This window comes from Lithohypha guttulata (assembly GCF_036872675.1).
Source record: "Lithohypha guttulata strain CCFEE 5908 chromosome Unknown scaffold_3, whole genome shotgun sequence".
NCBI lineage: Eukaryota > Fungi > Ascomycota > Eurotiomycetes > Chaetothyriales > Trichomeriaceae > Lithohypha > Lithohypha guttulata.
Genome location: NW_027042752.1, coordinates 752,399 through 773,101, shown reverse-complemented (window position 1 = coordinate 773,101; position 20,703 = coordinate 752,399). Strand labels below are relative to the sequence as shown.

The window sequence follows — 20,703 nt, the reverse complement described above, 5'->3', positions numbered from 1 at the left end:
TAAGCACTCAAGATCTTGGCTCAACCCATCAGGAGTAATGTTTGTATACCCATGTCTACAAGGCGCAAAGACAGTATGTGACTTTGTAGACTGTCAATCACAACGACGAAGGCTGTTTGAAAGAATTCGCCAGTAAGCGACTCTAAGAGCTCTAGTACAAGTCAGAGTGATGACTCCTCTCCCTAACTTCCTCTGCCACTATCCGCGCTATTTCACTACGCTCACGATCTCTAGTGCCTAATTCTACGTCGACCCGTTCAATCTCTGGTTCACTATGATCGCCAAGCGCATCAGCTAGTACGCGACCAGGCTCGTCCATGAGTTCTCCACGCAGGGCTCTCGCCATGGACGATGGTTGTTTGGGGGTCGGGACGTCGATCGCGTCCAACTTCTCTTCTTGTGGTTCAGTGTTCTTAGCAGGAGCGGCAGAAGTATCTTCGTTAGATTCTTCGTCAGACATCTCAAATGGAGAAGCCGCGCCGGACCTTGAGCCTCCTCCGTCTCGACCGAGGTACGCTTTCGTCTGCGACCTTGAGAATCTAGGTGAATTTGTGAGCTTGAGCTCTTGGAGGCTCTGCGTCAATAGACTTTGATTTGTTTGTGACAACTGCTGGCTATTCTTGTCACGTTGTTGATACTCTGTTGGGGATACCACAGGATCCTGTTGGCTTTCGTTCCTGGGCGAGGAATTCTGCTGCGGCATTTGCCCTTCTGTCTTGCTCGTCTCATCGTCGTCCTTGAAAAGGTCGGCAGTGTTCTGGCGTTTGGGTGGTTTCACGCTTCGAGTGTTATCCGTAGCGTGGTTATGCCATCTGTGAACAGGAATGTGCTGTGGGGGTGAAGAAGCAGAAACGCTTTTGCGTTGGGCAGCACGCTCTCGTCTGAGATCTGACCAACGGCGAAGTTGATTCTGTAGAACGTACTTGCCGTTGTTGCCCAACTTCATAACAAGGAATTCGCAGTGGTTGATATTCCGTAAGTCCTCGAAAAACTCAACGCTGTAGTGGTACCAGGCCATTAGGAATACCCGACTGCAGAGGCCGTGTGTGACAAGAACAGCTACGCTTGCCATCTGGTCCTCGCTGAATCTCCTCCACAATGAGCCATTGAACGAAGACACACGGTCATAGACATCAGCTCCACTTTCACCGTTCGGTATGCGATAGAAAAAATGACCATAGGAAGCACGTTCTCGCCAAAGCCGTTCAACCTCATCTGTACCTGGTTGAAAATTACCAAAGTCCTGCTCTCTTATTCTGGGCTCCTCGTAGACCTTGATATGATGTCGCTGAAAGGGCGAGGGCGCAGGATCGTTTGAACACAAAGTCGAGAGAATGCCCTCTGTGGTCTGCCTAGTTCTTTTGTACGGAGATATGAAGAAATGGAGAGAATCATCTTCTCGTAGCAATGACCTTAACTTCTCGCCAGCCTGTCGTGCTTGATCCTCTCCTTCCGGCGTCAAACTTACTTTGTGGTCCGGTGTAGCCTGATGTATGGTCTTATCTCGATTGCCTTCACTTTGTGCATGGCGAATAATGATGATAAGTCGTGGTTTTCCCATATTTCAAAAATTGCAAACCCGCCGCTCAACAGGTACATGTACAGTTGTCGAATTAACACCCATGCAGCCCTGGATGGTGTTAAGCTTTCAATAGAGTTTATTTCCAGCACTTTCCTTCTAGCAGAGCTTTTCTCAATGATAAGTCCCAATGTGATGTGTATAGTCCGGAAAAAGATTACCAACAAACCCTCATATTGTTACAAGAGCTTGCACATCCTCGACTGACGATGATACAGCTGCGACTGATCTGTTACATCCACTAAGGAGTACTGACATATTCCATCTGTCTTATGTTTCGAGTTATTGGAACCGATGATGTTCCGCATATGCCATTCAAAAGTGATGATGCCTTACAGCCTGAGCTAGAAATGTTAGCCCAGTCGCGTCTGCTCCTTCGCGAATCAGAAAGACAATCGAGGAAGAGCAGTTGCATTACTTACACTTTCGTCTGCGGACTCCTGTACCCTCACACCTCGAGCATCATTGTCGCGTGCGAGCGACACGTACTCTCAAACAGAATGAATTCGCAACAGCCAATGCAGTCCTTTCGCCCATACCCACAGGCACAAAGAGCCCAGCCGGCCAGCCGCAGACCAGGTGAGTGTGAGTCCGAAACGAGGACAAACATTCCATTACAAATGCAATCCTATGCTTCTTCCCTGGCGCCTATATCCTTACCGCAAGAGTTCTCTCAATCTCTCGGATCTGCTTACTCTCGATATCTGAGTCAATCGTCTCCTGCCAAACTCAGGACCATGGCCTCTTCTCAACTGCCTACACACCAGGCAGGCTGGAACCCGCCCAACCCTACAGTCGTGCCTGCTAATCACTACCAACCTGAGCTCGGCACGAGTCATCTAGCTGTGCCACACAGACCGCACTTCCCTATGGACCCTGCCCATGCCTATATGCAGAATGTTGTGCCGCAGCAGCAAGCCCAGCTCTACCAGCAGCAGCGACCAGCCCCCCTGTCTTATCCTTCCCAGCAGATGAATAACTACATGCCCACTCCTACTCATTTTGCGCAAACTCACTTACACCCATCTCTAGGACAGGCGCCAGTAAATCCGCAACAATATGCCGCCCAACAAGCACACCTCCAGCAGCAGAGACAGCAGCAACAACAGGCTGTTCTTGAACACCAACATGCTCAACGTAGAGCGAAGAAACCCACGGACCGTAACATGCCTGATGGCATCGAGGACATCATCATTGGTGATGGCGTGCAACAGTACAAAGAACTCAGAGAGCAAGAACGACGCTTAGACTATGCGGTCATGCGCAAGAGATTGGATCTACAAGACACCTTTCATCGAAGCAACAAGCGACAGAAAACCCTCCGAGTATGGATATCGAACACTGCCGACAACCAGCCGTGGCAGCGCAATGGCTTGGAAGAGAATGCCTTTGACTTTGACTCGGCTGGAGAATCTACGGTAAGGGTGAAGATCGAGGGTCGTCTGCTTGACGACCCGGAAGATGATATTATGGACAGCGATGATGAAGCCGAGGACGACCAAACCTCGAAACCGGAAAAGAAGAATCCTCCGACCTACAAGATGTCCCACTTCTTCAAGAACATGACCGTGGAGTTCGACAAACACAGAAACAATGTCCCTGACCCTGGTTGGCAAATCGAGTGGAAGAAGCAACAGGGCACAAACGATGTTGACCTGATACATTTCACGCGCAGATGCGACGAGAACGTCAATATCAATATCAAACTTACTCGAGATGAGGCTCCAGACCGCTACAAACTGTCCGAACCTCTAGCTAGCACTTTAGACATGGCCGAGGGTGACCGCGCAGAAGTCGTCATGGCAATCTGGGAATACATCCGCTGCTTCAACCTGCAAGAAGACGAGGACAAGCGCATCATCAGATGCGACGACCAGCTACGACAAGTTTTCAACATGGATCAAATCCATTTTCCACAAATACCGGAACGAATCATGGCTCATCTACTACCACTAGATCCAGTCAAGCTACCATACACCGTTCGTGTTGACCAAGAATTTCTCAACAATCCTGAACCAACTGTTTACGACATCAAAGTCGTCGTGGAAGACCCATTACGTGCGAGGGTTCTCGCCATGCATCAGAACCCAGATCTACACGCTGGCCTCCGACAAATTGCTCAATTGGACGAGCAGCTTGCTGTCATCGTCCAAGCACTACAACATTCCAAGGCACGACATACGTTCTTCAAGAGCATGGCTAAGGACCCTGCTGGCTTTGTCAACAAGTGGATGAAGAGTCAACGACGTGACTTAGAAGTCATCCTTGGTGAGGCTACCAGAGGTGGTGGTGAGGATGGTAGTGGTCCGGAATTCGCGAGGGGTGGAAAGGATGGGGTTTGGGGTAGTGAGTCTGTGACTGAGGCTGTTCGATACATGCTCGCTAAGCCGCAGGCTACCAAGGCGTAGTTGGAGGATGTTGTGAAAATGCATTAATACTTCTACTGTTTTCAAGTCGCTCGCTGAAGCTGGAACCGAGACTACGGACACTTATTGTATAAACGTGATGGAGGGGTCTTGTGAAGCAAGCTGTTCTCCGAATATGCACTGAGACTTCGGATGGCCAGGATATGGCGCGCAGAACACAAGTTCCGTGCACTATTGTGTCTCTGTCCAGCTTGGCTCTTCTAATTTTGACCTGTGATTGTCATCAGTGTTCCACCAGTACCGAACAGCGCAGTAGGAGAGATCCAAAGATGTTCAGAAGTTCAACAAGCCTTGTCATTAATGTGCCATATGGCCATAATACAGACTCTTGCCTGTCTAAACAGCAATATCGGCTGCATATGCCTCTCGCTCCTCTATGAGGATCGAAGCACCCTTCCCTTTTGTGCCAGATAATTCGGCATCTAAGCTTCGGAAATGTGCAATCTCCTTCATCTTCTCTGTGTAATCGTTAGAAAGAGTTGCCAATGTACTCGTCAAGAAGCTCTTACCTGGGCTTACAGGGCTCGTCCGGAAGATGACCTTCTCGCGCTCCCCCAAGCTGGGGTATACTCCCCCCTCGTTCAACACCTCTTCAGCATCTGGTCTCCTCCCCACACCATCGGGACTCTTTTGTGCTATTTCGTCTCTTGCCTTTTCTAGACGCTCGTGGTAGTATTGGCTGTGGTTGATATTGCAGACCTTCTCGAATTGCACGGCCTTGTGGACAGGACAGAAAGGTCGGCAGCAGAGAAGACAGGTCTCGAGGAACTTGGTGGTTGGGCTGAAGTCTCCTGGATTCTGCTCGTCGCAGAGGTAGCAGGATTGCTCGTGGCCTTTCGACGGGAAAGATGTGGTGCTGATTTTGGGCGTGAGTGGTCTGCCTGCGTTGCTGTGAACAGCAGTTGGGACGGAGTGCGTGACTGTGCCAGGCTTGTTAACGACAATGGTTGGCGTTGTCATGGTTAGTTGTAGAGTTTGTTGTGTACTGTGTATTTTCGCTGGTAGTGTCGATTAGCAACAAAAACGAGGCTGTGCAATGTGGTAAGGAATATGACATAGAACGAGAGAGAGCGGATGACTTCAAATGGGTTTAAGACCAGATCCGCTTTAAGGTCTTAGCATTCATGTGGCATTGTCAGCTTTACGACACGCATTTGTGCCTTGGGTTACCATGCTCTTGGATATCCTCGAAAATGGTCGAAGGATCTGACTGGAGGAAGTGTAAATCGGTGCTGCATTGAGAACGCCGAGAATACAGCAGCGAGGATGTGGAGCATAAAGAGCTGATCAAACACGTCTGACACACGCTTGTGGGGAGCTGCATGAGGGGTCTGCCGTCAAGCGAGGGCATTCAACCTCAAAGAAAGAGATGCTCGCTCCAGCTTTCGGACACCGAACGAATGCCCAGTGATCCATGCAGCCGGAACCAGGCCATGCAGGTGGCCTTGTATTCTTCTCAAGTTTCCAAGTGCTGACCAGTCCGAGTCGAATCGGAGCAATATGCATGTGTTCTGCATACATGTTTTCATAGACTGGTGACGTCGAGGGTGGTGCACTTCGTACAACGTGGCTCTGAAGAGTGTCGTTTATGGACAGACTATCGATGATATGCGTTGTACCTGACAGGATCAACGGCTCGAAGCGAATCTAAGGATTCTACATCGTCAGCGGCTGAAAGACCTCCGTCGATCCAGGGACAAGGACGACAAGAAGAAGTCTGCAGGCACCCAATACGATGGTCTGCATCACTGCTTGACTCGAAGAGTTTCTACACAACCTATGAGAGGACATGGTTACAAAGCACCACAAATCGTAGCTCTGTCCTCCAGGAGGGCTAGATGTTGGTTCTGTGAGACATATAGCGAGCAAGAGGAGTGGACACTTTGGATTGCCTGCTGCAGACTATTGCAGGCAGACTTGTCTGCAAGTGCTCACGAGCATTCCCTCGTTCCTGCTTTGCTCACGCTGAGATTTGGATACTGGTGGCTCTTGCCTCGCTTTATTGTGTCTACCTGTCTCGTACTGGAAGTCCACTCGACTACCTGCAAGGAGGTATTGGCACAGAATAGGGGTGTAAAGTGTTCTCGCCCAAGTAACCACGACGATGTGTTTGGCCAGGAAGAGATCCCATCCCACTTGCACTCCAAACGATTCTATGAGCAATATTGAAGACTTCTTGGATGGTCATTCTGTACGTCGTTCATAATGCAAGAGCCTCACCCGTAATCAAAGAGCTTCCTTGACCAGGCTTGCTGATCACTATAGCATCCTTCATCTTTTCTGCGGACAATTCAGGAAACTTCACACTATAATATTCTCTCTTCAAGGCTTCTGTCACGGTGTCAACCTTTCCCTGAGGTACAAGATGCACTGTACAGCCACCCCAGCCAGCACCAGTCAACCGAGAGCCCAGAGCGCCGTTGTTGCGAGCGATAGCACATATGTCGTCAATCTCAGAACAAGAGCACTCGTAAATGTCCCTGCACGAACCTTGAGTTTTGTTCATCAAGTCTCCAAGATAAGATAGTTGGTCCTGGGTCAACTTCTGTCCAGCATTAGCAGACAAGGTGTCCTTAAATGAGATCACACGTCGAGCTTCTTGTACAACGTGTAAGGCTCGTTGTTGCAACTTAAAGTTATCGCCCTCGACCTTGAACTTGGAAAAGTAAGCCTTTTCCAGAGCAGATACATCTAGGCCTAGAATTTCAGCCACATCCGCTCTGCTGTAAGATTGTTTGGTCAACTTCTCTTGAACAACTTTGATCATCATATCGAGTTGCTCATCTTCAGCCACTTCTCTCTTCCCCAGTGACTTCATCAACTCTTCCTGAAAATTTCGTATGCTGAAACCAAGGGAAGAGGAGTCTGGATTGAGGGTGATATCGTGTAGCTTGGCAAGTACTACTGCAGCTAGGGTGACTTCAACGACTCTGAGATTGTAATGCCTAGCTGCCGAGACCGCCTTGTCTGATGTGACAAACGACTGTGCGATGAGGAAAGTGATCTCGGGGTCTGCGACTGGTACAGGGACGTTTTCGGCTGAAAATTCTGGAAAGAAACGACAATAGAGTAGGTAATCCTTCTCACTGAATATGCTTGCTGCTTGGTCCATACCTCCTGAATAGACACCAACCGAACGTTCTGAGACTATACACAAGTCGAGTAAATCTTGCTTGGACACCTCGTGACCATTAGCTGCCAGAACAGCGAGAGCGGAAGCACAAACGAAAGCAGCACTGCTCGACAAACCGCCACCAGCTGGGACATTGCCGTCCATCATGACATCCATGCTCTTCAGTCTAAAGTCATTGCCATATTCTTTCCTTAGCAATTGTACAGAACCCCGAAGTCCAGCCTTGAAGTAGTTCGACCAGTTGTGCTCACCGATGTGAACGTCACCTTCTTGAGGAACATGGAATTCGTCTCTAGGATACTTCACATCGTTCGTGTTGGCGACTGTGATAGTGGTGCCTGACGACGGCTCTTTGACCTTTACGGCAACGAGTACGTCGACTGTAACAGCAGCTGGTAGCACGTTGTAGAGCGAGTAGTCGATATGCTCACCAATGATGTTGACTCGACCAGGACTTCGAGCTACAAAGTCTGGTCTCGAGCCATGCTCTTTGGAGAAGGAGTCAATCAAGTGCTTAAATCGAGACTTTTGTTCTGGTAAAGCACCAGCAGACGCATTTGAGTAGATCTGATCTATCGAGGTCACCCTTGAGACTGCTTTCGCCATGGTCAGGAATGTAGCAACGATGAAGAACTTATAGAACGCTTCTCCTCTTCCTGTAGATGAAGTGACTGTGAGTATACGTAAAGTACGTGGTTGCGAGTACTGTATTTTTGGCTAACCAACACTTCTTTCCTTGCTACTTTATAGGACAACTTGAGTTGTCTCTGCAATTAGCTAATTGAGCTGTTGCGGCACGACACCTACTGGTTCAGAGAAAAACTTGATCATTCAACAATCCCTATGCAGCATCACATTGGAATGTGCAGTGGGAAACTCTTGTATTTGGATCCACAGGTGTGCGGAAAACGATTTGACTCGCACGTCGAGAACTTGAAGGTGAGTAAGAGCGTGTGACAAACCCCGGTGGTGTTGGGGTTTTGTGTGGCCTCAGGCAGAAAGCAGTTGTGTTCGTCATTGTTGACTGATGAGCGACACGCCGACCAGGCCCTGGGACCACAGTCGCTCAACTACCTGATTCATTGTTTGACACAAGTCCCGTTCGTCAACCGACAAACAGCACCTGGGCCGGCGACCAGGACAGCTGTACAACTTTTCAGCTACCTCATCTGACCTGCGCTTTACAAGCATCTCACCTCCTCAATGGCCTCCAATTCGCCAACGAACTCTGAAGCAGTCCTTGTAAACCATTCGACTGCAGACATCTCCGAACCACTGGATACAAACACAAACGACGAAGCGCCATTAAGACCTCCTGCATTGAGTCGCGCTAGCACTTCAGCCTTCGAAAAGTGTTGGATATGTCTATCAACAAGAGACGAAGATCCTCCGAGTCCTCCTAACCCTCCCACCGAATGGCGATCCCCATGCTCTTGCTCCCTTCAAGCACACGAAGCCTGCCTGCTAGACTGGATCGCAGATCAAGAAGCTCCCCGTTCGCGCAACGGAGGGAGGTCAGGACCGACCCCAGACAAGATTCTGTGCCCGCAGTGCAGGTCGGAGATTAAGATACAGCGTCAAGTCGATCCACTGGTACATTTGTGCAGAAGATTAGATCGAACTTATTCTCGGTTGATTCTACCAGGACTAGCTGCAGCACTTTCGGGCACCATTTTGTCCGGTTGTTACGTGCATGGACGTCTCGCAGTATATCTTGTCTTTGGAGCAGAACACTCGTTTTGGCTCCATCGATTTGCACTTCAGCAATCATCTAGATTAGCCGCATACTGCTTCATCCCGATCAACCTGGTCTTTGCTCGCACACGGTTCGCCGACTTCATCTTACCTTCAGGGACATTGTACCTTTTGTCCACTCAGCTCGAATATCCATTCCAATTTGACTGGACTACGTGGCCTCCACTACCCTCGACAGCGTTCGCAGTCCTGCCAGTAGTGAGACAAGTTTACAATTGGGCTTACGAGAAAGCATTCGGCGAGCTGAACAGAAAGTGGATAAAGGAGGTACAGCCTCGAAGAGAAGAAGGATACGACGGTCAAGAAGGTAATATAGCTGACATCCTCAACGAACATGAAGCAGAGCTAGCAGAGGTCGAAGGGGACGATGCAGGTGGAATGGTTCTAGAACTGGAGGTGAACCTTGGAGTTGAAGAGGTCATGGAAGACGATGGTGAGAACGAAGGAGATGCAGACCCAAATGCTGCGGGTCAGCAGAATGGAAACCAGAACGGTAACGCGGTCCCTGCTGGTAGAGTGCATCAATTGCTCGGCGACAATGAGCTGATGGACGATACTTCGAGCATCGGCCAACTCGTCATAGGATCTCTCGTTATGCCAGCAGTAGCATCAGCAGCTGGAGAACTACTCAAAGCAGTGCTTCCTATCTCATGGACGAGCCCAGCGTTCAATTACAGTTCACGCCGTCACGGTCTACTGGCATCAAAGTGGGGAAGAAGTCTCGTTGGTGGCCTTGCTTTCGTGGCTGTCAAGGATATGTTGGTGCTATACTGTCGGTGGCGCTTAGCTGAGGGCCACAAGAAGAGGAGAGTGATGAACTTCGACAAGAGGAAGAAGGAGTATGTCGCTGTCCGGTAGTGCTGGGACATGCTTGGCGAGGAGCCCGAGGTGGTTTGTGATCGGACGCAGCTGATGCAAAATAAGTAGTGCTGGTGAAAGGGATGATTGATAGAGCTAATGATACCCATCTTCGTCTTCTGCGTTTGCAATTCTCTCATGAGCAACTGTCAGTTGCACTGTAGCAAACAAACCACTTCTCGCTGTTGCTACATTTAAAGTGCTAATCCCTGCTCTTGTGTTTCTCTTTCGAGGACAGGATGACATGACCTGAATTAAACAATCGTGACTGTCCCACTGCAATTGTCAGTTTCGGCCCGTCTAGAACCGTTTTTTTTTTTTTTTTTTTTGATTTGGTCATCTATCAGCCATGTTCAGCACCTAGACGTCAAACATCATAGTCGGACAGATGCAATGCATGCAAGGAAAAGCCGCAATTAGTAGTTGCAAATCGATCGATTGAGTTGCAGTATTCCTATACTAGTTTCTGCCATTCATACAACTATGTCACAATGTAATCTCCTCAACTCTCTTCAAGCACTCCTTCCGTCCCCTGTCCCGAAAACAAATCGCAATACTCTACCAGACTAGCCGAAAGCTTTCAAGAAGAGCCACAGCCCGGCACTGCTGATGAGCGGTATTGTTAGATTGTCATCCCAACTAAAGATATCAACAAATTCGCTGAAGCATGCAATAAGGCCGGTGCTAATCGACATGACTGCCATGGCTGTGACTCCGCTGATAGTGCTTTCCTCCTTGGACCAGCCAAGGGTGTTTCTGATAACTTCTGGCAATGATAGAATGCCTTTATACATCAGTCCTCCGGCTGGATCATCTGGAAGGGGACCCGTTCTCGGTGCAAGGAACCCCCAGAAGAACCATGCTGCACATATGCCTGTGAACATGGCCGCGAGTGTACCTGCCAAACTCTTTCCTTTTCTTAACCTGATTGTATATTTTCCCCACAAGCGTCCAAAGGTGGAGGCTGCGGTGTCGCACCAGCTCAGCAACAGGATACTCATCGTTCCAATGTCTTTAGGGTAGAATCGCAAGGCGATGTATGCACCGAGGAGATACCAGATCACACCATTGTATCCATCTACTTCAGTCTCTCGCATCAGGGCACCTAGACACCTGACGTAAAATCTATTGAAGGCTGGCAATCGATGGCGGAGGAGGTCGACCGACGCAATGGGCACGAGCAAACCGAGCAGCCAGGGTGTGATGGCTGTAGCTTGTAGACCATGTGAGTAAAGGCCCAAAGTAAGAAAGCCAATCGACACATGTAAGGCTTTTCGAGGTATCTCGTGCTTGTGGATGAAGGTGCGATAGTGCCTGTGCAGCGGAATTAAACCCAGTGGTGAAGGTGATCTCGAAAATTCGCGCCAGGACTTCTTGATCTGGCTGTAGGGACTGAGGTGACCATTGACTTGAGGTGGGATTGCGTTGCCATTCGCGGCTGGGCTATGCTTGGTAGGTAGTGGCTCGGATTTCTTTACTAGTCCAGACGATGTTCTTGTGGTTAAACCAGACATGCGCCTGTAAGGTCTAGCATTGCCGTTTGTCAGACTGCCATCGGTCGGTGCGAGAATAGGACTGCGGGATCGGGTACGAGCGCGTTTCTCTAGACTAGAGTCGGATCCTTCGCTGTCATCATTCGTCTTCTCCTCCGCGATAGTGTCTGGCTGTGGTGATTTGGTCCGAGACCTCTTAGCAACTGACCGCGTAAAGTAGCCATCTGCTTGTTCGGACGACTCGGATGGAGTTGGCGACGGTGATATGACCTTCGGTGTTGATGGGACGGGGTACGGAGATGACATCCTGCTGGCACACTGGGACAGGTGCAAAGTCGTGCGATAGTGTGTGGACGACTTGATGTGCGTGTTAATGTCGACTTGTGCTCATTCAGCACAGAACCGCTTCATCCTTGCCGCACGAGACCCACAGAGTTGGAGTTTGGAGCCGATTTCAGCACATCGAGACAGCTCAGCACGCTTGAGCAACTGATGAGAGTGCAATAGACGAAACACAAAAACAGAAACCAAACATCAGTATTCAATAACCTCAATGTCAAAGATTGCTTGAAGTCTCGCGGTTCCAGGAGACCATCGTCATTCTGCAACAGCCAGAAGTGGATTGATTTTCCGACACGCTGGCAAGTCCAGAACACGCGATACGAGTCAGGCGGCAGCGGAAGTGAAATCAAGGCTGACCAGGATTCTTGCAGGTCGTTTGACACACAGTACTCCGTACAGTCATCATAAGCCACTTCCTTCCAAAGCCGAGAGCCTATCGCTGCGACAGTCCCAAGCTGCTGCCAGTTCTCCAACAGTCTTTCCTGGCAATCGTGTTGTGCCTGGAGTGATGCCTGGAGACATGCGGACTGCAACTGCCGCGTTGAGCTGAACCCATCACGTGTCAACGCGATATCTTATCGGACGCGACTGGAGTATCGAGGCGTCAGCAGCACAAGACGCGAGTGCGTATAGCAAGACTTCCTCATATTCTTGTAGACGCAATACGACCAAATATGCCTGCGTAAGTTGACCTGTTGATCTGTGTTTCATTGCTGACTTCTCAGACCTGGCGATCAACACAAGCCGAACGGCACCACCACCCAAAATCCTTTCGAAGAGGTGAAACCACAGATCAGCGAATATACAGCACAAGAAATCGCGACACTCCAGAGCAGACTCAATAAGAGACTCGGCCCTGAATATATCTCAACAAGAGCTGGTCCTGGGAATTCGCGCGTCGCCTACCTGTCTGCTGAAAAAGCCATCAATCTCGCCAATGAGGTCTTCGGCTTTTGTGGCTGGAGCAGCTCCATCCAGAACATACAGATCGACTTTGTCGACGAGAACCCAACCAAAGGCACAATATCTATAGGCCTCTCCGTTGTCGTACGAGTGACTCTCCGGAACGGCGCTTATCATGAAGATACAGGCTATGGCGGTATTGAGAATTGTAAGAGCAAGATCGCAGCATTTGAGAAAGCAAAGAAGGAAGGGACCACCGATGCTCTGAAAAGAGCTCTTCGGAATTTCGGGAATGTATTGGGAAACTGCATATACGACAAAGAGTACATTGCGAAGGTTTCCAAGGTCAAAGCTGGCCAGGGCAAATGGGACGTTAACGAGCTATATCGACATGCTGATTTTGCTCCCAAGAAGGAGGAAGAGGACAAGAAGCTTGTTCCCACTGAACCTCAGCAACCTAATCAGGCCGTGAATCTCGTGGCCGAAGAATCTTTCGACGTAAACGACTTCGATGAGGCGGATTTCGATGATCTGGGCAATCCAGACGAAGTGATGCTACCACCCGTCAACGAAGGACAGCAAAGAAATGGTCCCCAACAGCATCCGGGAAGACCGCAGTCTTATCAGCAAATGACACCTTCCAAACCGCCTCAAATTCGACACGACCAGCAACGAAATCAAGCACCAGCAAGCAGACCACAACAACCACAAATAATTCATCAGAATGGGGAACAGGGCTCTCGTGTGGCTCCACACCTAAGGCAAAATCAGAATCCTGGCGCAGTGACGGATACAAACCACCCACAGTCTCGCTCTTCTTCGCCTGGCGTAGCATCGCAGCACTTTGCTCCTCCACAAGCGCCACCTGGTCCTCAAAGCTTGGGGTTCTTTTCAGCACGGGCAGCCGAAGTTCTTGACGGCAACAACAACCCGACAGGCAATACACCTGTTGCCAAATTCAATCCATATTCTGAGTCGCCTTCGATACGAAAGACTAGTGGCGTAGATCATTCTAAATCAGCCGCGCTGAACAGAAACACATTAAGGGTTGAACCTCCCCTACAACGAGATGAGACGCTCCCCAAACTGCCAGTCGAGCAAGCCAGGAAGGTTGGACAACCTGGCCAGACTGGTGCTGGTATGAGTCCCAGTTTCCCACGAATGGGTACAAGTGCTTACCGTCCACCTACACGACACGGTGCCACCAATGGTGCCAGCAGCAACGCTGTGCCTGGTGTCGCGGGTACCGAGAGAGTACTCACCGCTGCCAAGAGGGCTCCCTTGGGTGATCTGAGCAATGTTCAGCATCAGCCTACTGCGGCTGCTGGTGACGGTGGCGATTTGAAGAGGCAGAGAACTGGGCCTGGCCTTACTGGGAATATAGATAACCACAATACTGCTGCTCCAGGCTGAGCTGTCATCGGTGTGGCTGGTATACAACTTTACAGCATGAAAGGTTTGGGAAAGTTGGCATTGTCTTTTCGAGTGTGGCACATGATTGTCCTTAGTCACAATTGATAGAACTGTAAGTCCAACACAGCCCTCGTCTACTTCTTTTATTTCAATGTTGTTATCTTGTATTCTATAGAAGCAATTACCGACAACAGTCATCTACGTTAGTGGTGGCGCATTGCTCTACCACGATGACCTGACCGACGACCAGAAGCTGGTAGCGTGCATCGAAGACGGCGATCTTCAACCGAAGCTTCTCAGATCTCTCTTCCTCTACCATGCTGCTATTCATGTGGACCACACATTGCTTGGTGAAATGGGACTGCAGACAGCTGCAGAGTGACGTAGGTGTTGATCCCTACTGCCTGAAGTGCTTGCAACTCAACGCCAAGAGGAATTTGGACAACAGCCATCTCACTCAGCCTGATCAAATTCTAGGCAGGACAAAAGTTTGCAACATATGCTTTGTCGCGAGAAGCAAACTATGCTCACTAATTATTGGCAGATGGTGGACAGTCATCGTAATCAACGTCCAATATCCCCTCGTATCTTGGCGTCTCGCTTAGAGTCCTAACCAAAGCTCACAAGCTCGGTGGTTCTGAGGGGCTTGTCAAATGCTTGATGCCAGTGATACGCCAGAGTCTGGGTACCCCGGCTCGTCTCAGCACTTCAGGGAATATCTCTCACGTATTGACGATACGAGGACGAAGAGAAAGAACTGCACCTAAATCGCCAAGCAACTGGCCTATCTGCCTGCACCAATCTTTCTCTTGCGAGCTTGCATGAAACTCGCATTCAAGGCATTGCATGGGCATGGCGTGTTACGAGATTCAGACCAGACTGTACAGCAGGGTCAAAGCGAGTTCGGCTATAAGTAATCGCTGGCTTGCCCTAGAACGACATACCTCTACACAAGCGAGAGCATTCCAAACAGTAAGCTGAACTCTTGTCACGCATTGCGTAGAGCAGCAAGGCACTACGCATCTCGTCTTCGCTTACAAGAGTCAAGCATGGCTTCAACAAACTATTCGTCTCAGCCCCTTCCACCATATCAGCCTCAGTCCTCTTCGAATCTCGCGCCCAACGACGAAAGATATCTATATGATCCCAACAACCCGACTCATTCCCGTCCAGCCTCACCTTTACCTCCATCAACACCACGCAGGGGCTCCCAACAATCATCAGCCGGCGAATCCAACTACGAATACGACAAAGAACTCGAATCTCTCATGACGACCACCAACGCCACCCGAACACTCGACGTCCTCCACACCAAATCACATCTCAACATGCGAATTCTGGACTCAACCACCAGCCAAGTCCTGTACTACGTCGACAACAGCGCCTTCACCCCAGGAAGACCCGACGTAACCTTGATCCGCGGCAGCGAAAAGACAGATCCCGTCGCTGGCGTCGTACGCTGGAGCAGCATGTATAGTAAAACCCTGCGGATCGGCATCGGTGACCCAGGCATAGCAGACGGTGAAAAGAGCATGATCTGGGAGGAAGTCCATAACGAACACCGACGACATCCAGAGTACAAGTGGGCTGTTACTGGACAGGACGGAATGCGGCATGAGTTCATGTGGGTGCGCACGCATGGCAGTGAAGCCAAGCATCTAGGTGGCGAGGAGACTAATTCCTCATCGTTTCGGAATTTCAAATTGATTGATTGTGCTAGTCAGGCGCAGACTGGGAACGGAGAGGTATTGGCTGTGTTTGCGTGTAACGCGTTTAAGAGCTGGAAGAAGTTGGGAAAGGTTGTGTTTAGAGTTGATGGGTCCATGAGGGGGTGGGGTCAGGAGTGGGAGGTCATGGTGTTGTTGAGTGTGCTTGGGCTCGTGGAGATGAGTAGGCGACGTGCTAGGCAGAGAAGGAGTAGTGGTGCTCATGGGGGGCCTTGAGGTCTGACTTGCCATACATAGTGTTAAGGCGAAGGTCAAGGGTACAATACGAACTCGTTTCAAGATTGGCTTGGCACAATCTGCAAACATGATTGATCCTCAGGTATCTGATCCATATACATGCAGCACGGCCACGACATAGGTGAAGAAACCCAACTAGTCAAAGACATCAACAGCATACCGCTCGTTCCGCAACTTCTCCCACCATTTCTTAGCATCCTCTTCCGTAATCTCATGTCCCTTCTCTTTCTCTCGATCAACAGTAATCCGCGCAACGACTTCATTCACACCCTTTCCTAGCGCCGAACTTCCACATATGAGAACCTTGGCTCCCTTGTTAAATAGCGCCGCGACCTCTGCACGTTCTCTCCACAGCCGGTCCTGCGCATACTTACACCCATCCGATAGCTCCGGCTTTCTTGAGTAAGCGTAGTACAGCTTGACCGCGCCCGCAGCCTCCCACTTCTTGAGCTCTTCGGTGTGGAGAGCATCGATCGCTGGATCACGACAGCCAATGATTAGAATCGCGGGAGCGAAATTGTTGGATGACTTGGAGGAGGTGATCCTCGCTGCGCGATCTTGTACGAAGCCTCGGAAAGGTGCTACGCCTGTTCCTGCGCAGATCATGACGAGAGGAATAGACGTGTCAGCTGGTGGGTTGAACGGTGCTGGCGATTTGCGAATTGAGACCTGCGCTGTTGAGCCTGGCTGGAGTTTCTTGAGGTAGTTCGTCGCGACGCCAGGATGAGAGCTCGTGGTGCCATCGCCGGCAAGACTGAATGTGATTGATGCGATGGAGGGGTCAGCGAGTGGTGAGGACGATATACTGTATTGGCGGATGCGCATTGAGGGGAGCATGGACAGGTATACTGAGAAGGGAATATCGAGGTCCGGATGTGCTTCGAGGATGTCTAATGGTGAGTGCTGATCTAAGGCCGTTAGATCAATAGTGTCGGCTTTGTCACCCATGTAGCTGGCTATCGTTCGAAGGTTTTTCTTCGTGGCCGGCATGTTGAGTTCGACATAGGAGGCGAGGACCAAGGATACAGACATCTCGGTATCTGTTGGGATAGTACTATGGGAGCCTTTCTTGAGCTTCATTGTGGCGTCCCAGGGAAGTGTGAATCGACGGAGAACTCTTGACACGACTGAAAAGTCGTTGATGGGTAGGAGGGCTAGGTAATCTCCTGTTTCATACGATGCATTTGTTGGAAGTCTGAACTCGATGTATCGCTTCTCAGAACTAGCATCAACTGACGTCAAAAGCTCGTTCTTGACGATAAGCGCGTCTTGTACAGCATAGCGCAAATGTGATGCTCGACTGCGACTGCTAAGCTCCATATCAAGACCCTCGGTGACAGTGGATGACTCTCCACCTAGAGCTGACCATAGTTGATCGGACCAAGCGTCGAAGTCATCAAATATTGTGCCGGTTGCCACATTCGTATGACCTCGTGGAATAATAGGTTGAGCACCTTTGCTGGACAATTGGTCGTCGTAAAGCGTGGGTATCTTCTGGTAAGTCTGCATCCAATCTGTATGTCCGCAGCCGAAGACAGAATACTGCGCTCCTTTGAATTTCGATTCATCGGCTGTCTTCAGCCATTCTGTAAATAATGCTGCGTTATCTGGAGGACATCCTTCATAGCTGGCACTGATAAGAACGACAGGATGCTCTTTCGGAAATTGATCCACAATAGAATCAAGAGGCTTCACTGCTGCTGAAAAGCCTTGGGAGTTACCGGCTAAAGCAAGTTTTTGTGCCAGACCTTCACATGTGCCAGAGTTGGACCCGTAAAGCACAGTCATGGGCTTTAGATCGCCCACATTCTTCACAGTCGCTGCGGTTGTAGCTCTTTCTTGCACTGAAGCCGCAAGGTCGCCGAACATTCTCCGCTCAATATTGGTTGTATCTATTCCAGGCCGAAGTGAGACCTTGACGTAAAAGTTGTCCGGCTTGATCGTCAAGTTCTGCTTGATCTGGAGACTATATCCGGGATCTGCCATGTGAAGGTTGAAGTTCTGTAGTATTAATGCAAGTGCTAAGACTGCCTCCTGCCAGGCAAATGGTCTTCCGATACAACCTCTGGCACCATTACCAAAAGCTGTGAAGAATTAGCATGAAAATGTGCTTAAGGCTCATGCCATGAATATTGAACTTGAGTCAACGCAAAATGAAAACGGAAGGGTACTTACGTTTCCAAGAAGCTGATGGTAGCTTCGTGAAATTCTCTGAAAGCATTCGTTCTGGCTTGAAATCTTCTGCATCATCGCCGTATACAGTGCGATCGCGCTGTATCTCAGGTAGCCAGCAGATAAGTATGGCATTTGGAGGCACAAGATATTCTCCACCAAGAAGGACAGGTTCTGTGGTGCCTGGTTTGGGAGTTACAGAAAAGGCTGAAGCAGTTGGCGAAAGCCTCAACGACTCCCGTAGAATGGCTTCGATGTAAGGTAGTTTTGACATGTGCTCGAACCGGACAGGACCTCTACCAACGACGTTGTCGACCTCTTCCTGAGCTTTCCGTAGAGCTTCTGGGTTCTTTAATAGGTAATATGTCGTAAAGCCTAAAAGGCCACTCGTCGTCTCGTGACCAGCTGCAAGGAGTTAGTGATCGCAGCGCTCTAGCTATGGCAGAGCTGGCGGTTGCACTTACCTATCAGAAACGTGATCATGTTGTTCATAACACTTTCATCAGATAGACGTTCGCCTGTTTTAGGGTCCTTCCCAAAGAGCATAGCATTCAGCAAATCGTGTTTGTCAGTAGGTGTCCTTCTCCGTTTATCAATGACTTCTTGTGCCACCGACCTCATGAGCGCAATGTCCTTTTCATATTGTCGCGTTGGTCCTTGGTTGAGTAGAAGCTCTAGTCGAGTCTTTCGAGATCTCGCTCCTGACTCTCGCAGGAACCCTGTCATAGCATCTACGAAGGGGTGCATTTCTTCGTGGTAGAACGAATTGAATCGTTTATCCATAGCGCAAAGAGCAATAGAATCGAGGGTCAGACGCGTGTAATCTTCTGTCACCTGGATTGGCTCATCAGGGTCGGTCCTGGCCCATTTCGATACCAGTTGTGTAGCCTGTAGACAAGTCAGCTTCACCATGTCCATACGAACGTCTACTCGAAGGTGCGGTGACAGGAGCGGACTAGTTGTGAGATATACTCACTATATCATACATTTCGTCGTACTGTGCATATTAGCTATGTGACATTGTAGACGAGCTGGTTTTACAATATCGTACCATGTCTGTGATGCCAAGTGGACCGAAGGCCGGGACCAGAGTCCGATGCGCCAGTTCCCAATTGTGCTATGCATTATCAGCCCGTGAGAACATTTGTCGACTAGATAAATAGAATGGTCGAAGCTGATGATGCTGACAGGTGCTCTTACTTCACCATGAAAAGCCGTGAAGAGTCCATCTCCAACCCCATTCCTAACCTGCTTGAGGTTTTCGCTGACGCCCTTCACGAATCGAGTCTCATTGCAAGCCTCTGCCGCAAGCCGTTCTGAACACAAGATGTACCTATCTGAACCGAGTGTAGACAGTTTGAAGATCTCACCATACTTCTGTGCGAGTTGTTTAATAGATTGAAAGGGTGATTTGGGATCGATGTCTGTCAGGTTGCCGAGCAGCGGATAGCCTGGTGGCTGTGGTATAGGGGTCGACATATTTGCTGTATCATACACGCTTCATTGAAGGTGCCTTTTTCAGAGAGTCGTGTTATATGTATGGACGGACTCCTTCTGCATCTTGAGGACCGGGACGACTACGAAGTCTGAAAACGCTCAGTTGATTTTGTGGAACAAGTTGCGACTATCGCAGTGAATGCTTCTTGCTCATACAGCGCATGCGAATCGAGGCGACCATGATTGGTCGTCAAGCAGTTCGGCTCAGCAGAAAACCCGATTTTGGTATCGATTATTGGAGCCATCGCGAACTTGGAGCAGTAAGGAGATGATCGACCACAAAATTACATCAAAATAAGCAATGCAGAGTGATGTGCATATCGTGTCGATCGTGCTGTCCCAGAAACGAATCATCGTATCTGTTAGCCAAGCTTTACTTCCGCAGAGTGGTTTCCGACGCAGACAGCTTCGCCACGCGGTCATTCGACACGAATGCGAGACATCTTCATATTAGAAATGACTGTAAACGCGCGTTCGTTTTGCCAGCATGCCTCGGTTTTACAAGTTGTGACCGAGGCTGCCATGGAAACATTCTATAGTGGCGGCACAAACGTTCTTCCGAGAAGCACAAATCTCCAGTATGGAGCTTCCCACCAAGGGTTGTTGCAGTATGTCAATGAGCGTCCTAAGGTTTAGAGACCTTTTCCATTGCCAACTGAGTAAACCCGTCTACGCTTGAGTCACATCAAAGGCAGATAGTGAAAACATGATATATACCCATGCCGGGAGTCCGTACAATCTTGGTAGAGGAGAGGACAACCGAATCTTTTGCAAGGGGATCCGAGGAAAGCTGTGCACGACGAAAGATTCACTTTTATTGAACCTCGTCCAGGCGGCCATCGAAAAAGCGACCGAAAGAATGAGGTGAGATACCTGCCAGACCGGCCAATCTCGGTTCGCGTCTTCCTCGTTCCTGGTGCAGACACTAGCCTGGAACGTCCAGCCGGCTTCTGGTGACTACGAGGATCTGCAAGCGACAACCTGTACGACCTCAAGAGAGGCTATAGCGGAGAATAACAGATCCCACTATTCAAGGGAGGTTCAAATTTGCAGACCAATAACTTCCCACACAATAAACTCAATGTTGGTATACATATTCAAACATGATTAGCGTGAACAGCGTGCCATACATACGACAGTCTGGATCAGGGAACCTTCAGGATTGATG

General features: G+C 49.6%; 8 protein-coding genes across 8 annotated transcripts; 4 read left to right on the top strand and 4 right to left on the bottom strand.

Moving 5' to 3' along the window:
• Positions 1-151: 151 nt before the first annotated feature.
• LTR64_004064 (uncharacterized protein) lies at positions 152-1,561 on the bottom strand (the record flags this gene model as incomplete). The annotated part of the gene is made up of 1 exon (XM_064898412.1): positions 152-1,561. The coding sequence occupies one exon, from the start codon at positions 1,559-1,561 to the stop codon at positions 152-154; it is 1,410 nt and encodes a 469-aa protein (XP_064754369.1).
• A 518-nt stretch (positions 1,562-2,079) lies between these two features.
• Positions 2,080-3,987, top strand: ssr3 (SWI/SNF and RSC complex subunit Ssr3; the record flags this gene model as incomplete). The annotated part of the gene is made up of 2 exons (XM_064898411.1): positions 2,080-2,158; positions 2,246-3,987. The coding sequence occupies 2 exons, from the start codon at positions 2,080-2,082 to the stop codon at positions 3,985-3,987; spliced, it is 1,821 nt and encodes a 606-aa protein (XP_064754368.1).
• Positions 3,988-4,341: 354 nt separating this feature from the next.
• Positions 4,342-4,965, bottom strand: LTR64_004062 (uncharacterized protein; the record flags this gene model as incomplete). The annotated part of the gene is made up of 2 exons (XM_064898410.1): positions 4,342-4,463; positions 4,515-4,965. 2 exons carry the CDS (start codon positions 4,963-4,965, stop codon positions 4,342-4,344), a joined length of 573 nt encoding a protein of 190 aa, XP_064754367.1.
• Positions 4,966-6,205: 1,240 nt separating this feature from the next.
• On the bottom strand, positions 6,206-7,744 carry GAL1 (galactokinase; the record flags this gene model as incomplete). Its single annotated transcript, XM_064898409.1, has 2 exons — positions 6,206-7,053; positions 7,120-7,744. 2 exons carry the CDS (start codon positions 7,742-7,744, stop codon positions 6,206-6,208), a joined length of 1,473 nt encoding a protein of 490 aa, XP_064754366.1.
• Positions 7,745-8,831: 1,087 nt separating this feature from the next.
• LTR64_004060 (uncharacterized protein) lies at positions 8,832-9,751 on the top strand (the record flags this gene model as incomplete). The annotated part of the gene is made up of 2 exons (XM_064898408.1): positions 8,832-8,845; positions 8,914-9,751. 2 exons carry the CDS (start codon positions 8,832-8,834, stop codon positions 9,749-9,751), a joined length of 852 nt encoding a protein of 283 aa, XP_064754365.1.
• Positions 9,752-12,260: 2,509 nt separating this feature from the next.
• Positions 12,261-13,902, top strand: RAD52 (DNA repair protein rad52; the record flags this gene model as incomplete). Its single annotated transcript, XM_064898407.1, has 2 exons — positions 12,261-12,268; positions 12,312-13,902. 2 exons carry the CDS (start codon positions 12,261-12,263, stop codon positions 13,900-13,902), a joined length of 1,599 nt encoding a protein of 532 aa, XP_064754364.1.
• A 1,049-nt stretch (positions 13,903-14,951) lies between these two features.
• Positions 14,952-15,845, top strand: LTR64_004058 (uncharacterized protein; the record flags this gene model as incomplete). The annotated part of the gene is made up of 1 exon (XM_064898406.1): positions 14,952-15,845. One exon carries the CDS (start codon positions 14,952-14,954, stop codon positions 15,843-15,845), a length of 894 nt encoding a protein of 297 aa, XP_064754363.1.
• Positions 15,846-16,001: 156 nt separating this feature from the next.
• LTR64_004057 (uncharacterized protein) lies at positions 16,002-19,517 on the bottom strand (the record flags this gene model as incomplete). The annotated part of the gene is made up of 6 exons (XM_064898405.1): positions 16,002-17,950; positions 18,042-18,443; positions 18,503-18,926; positions 19,015-19,035; positions 19,090-19,155; positions 19,239-19,517. The coding sequence occupies 6 exons, from the start codon at positions 19,515-19,517 to the stop codon at positions 16,002-16,004; spliced, it is 3,141 nt and encodes a 1,046-aa protein (XP_064754362.1).
• Positions 19,518-20,703: the final 1,186 nt, after the last annotated feature.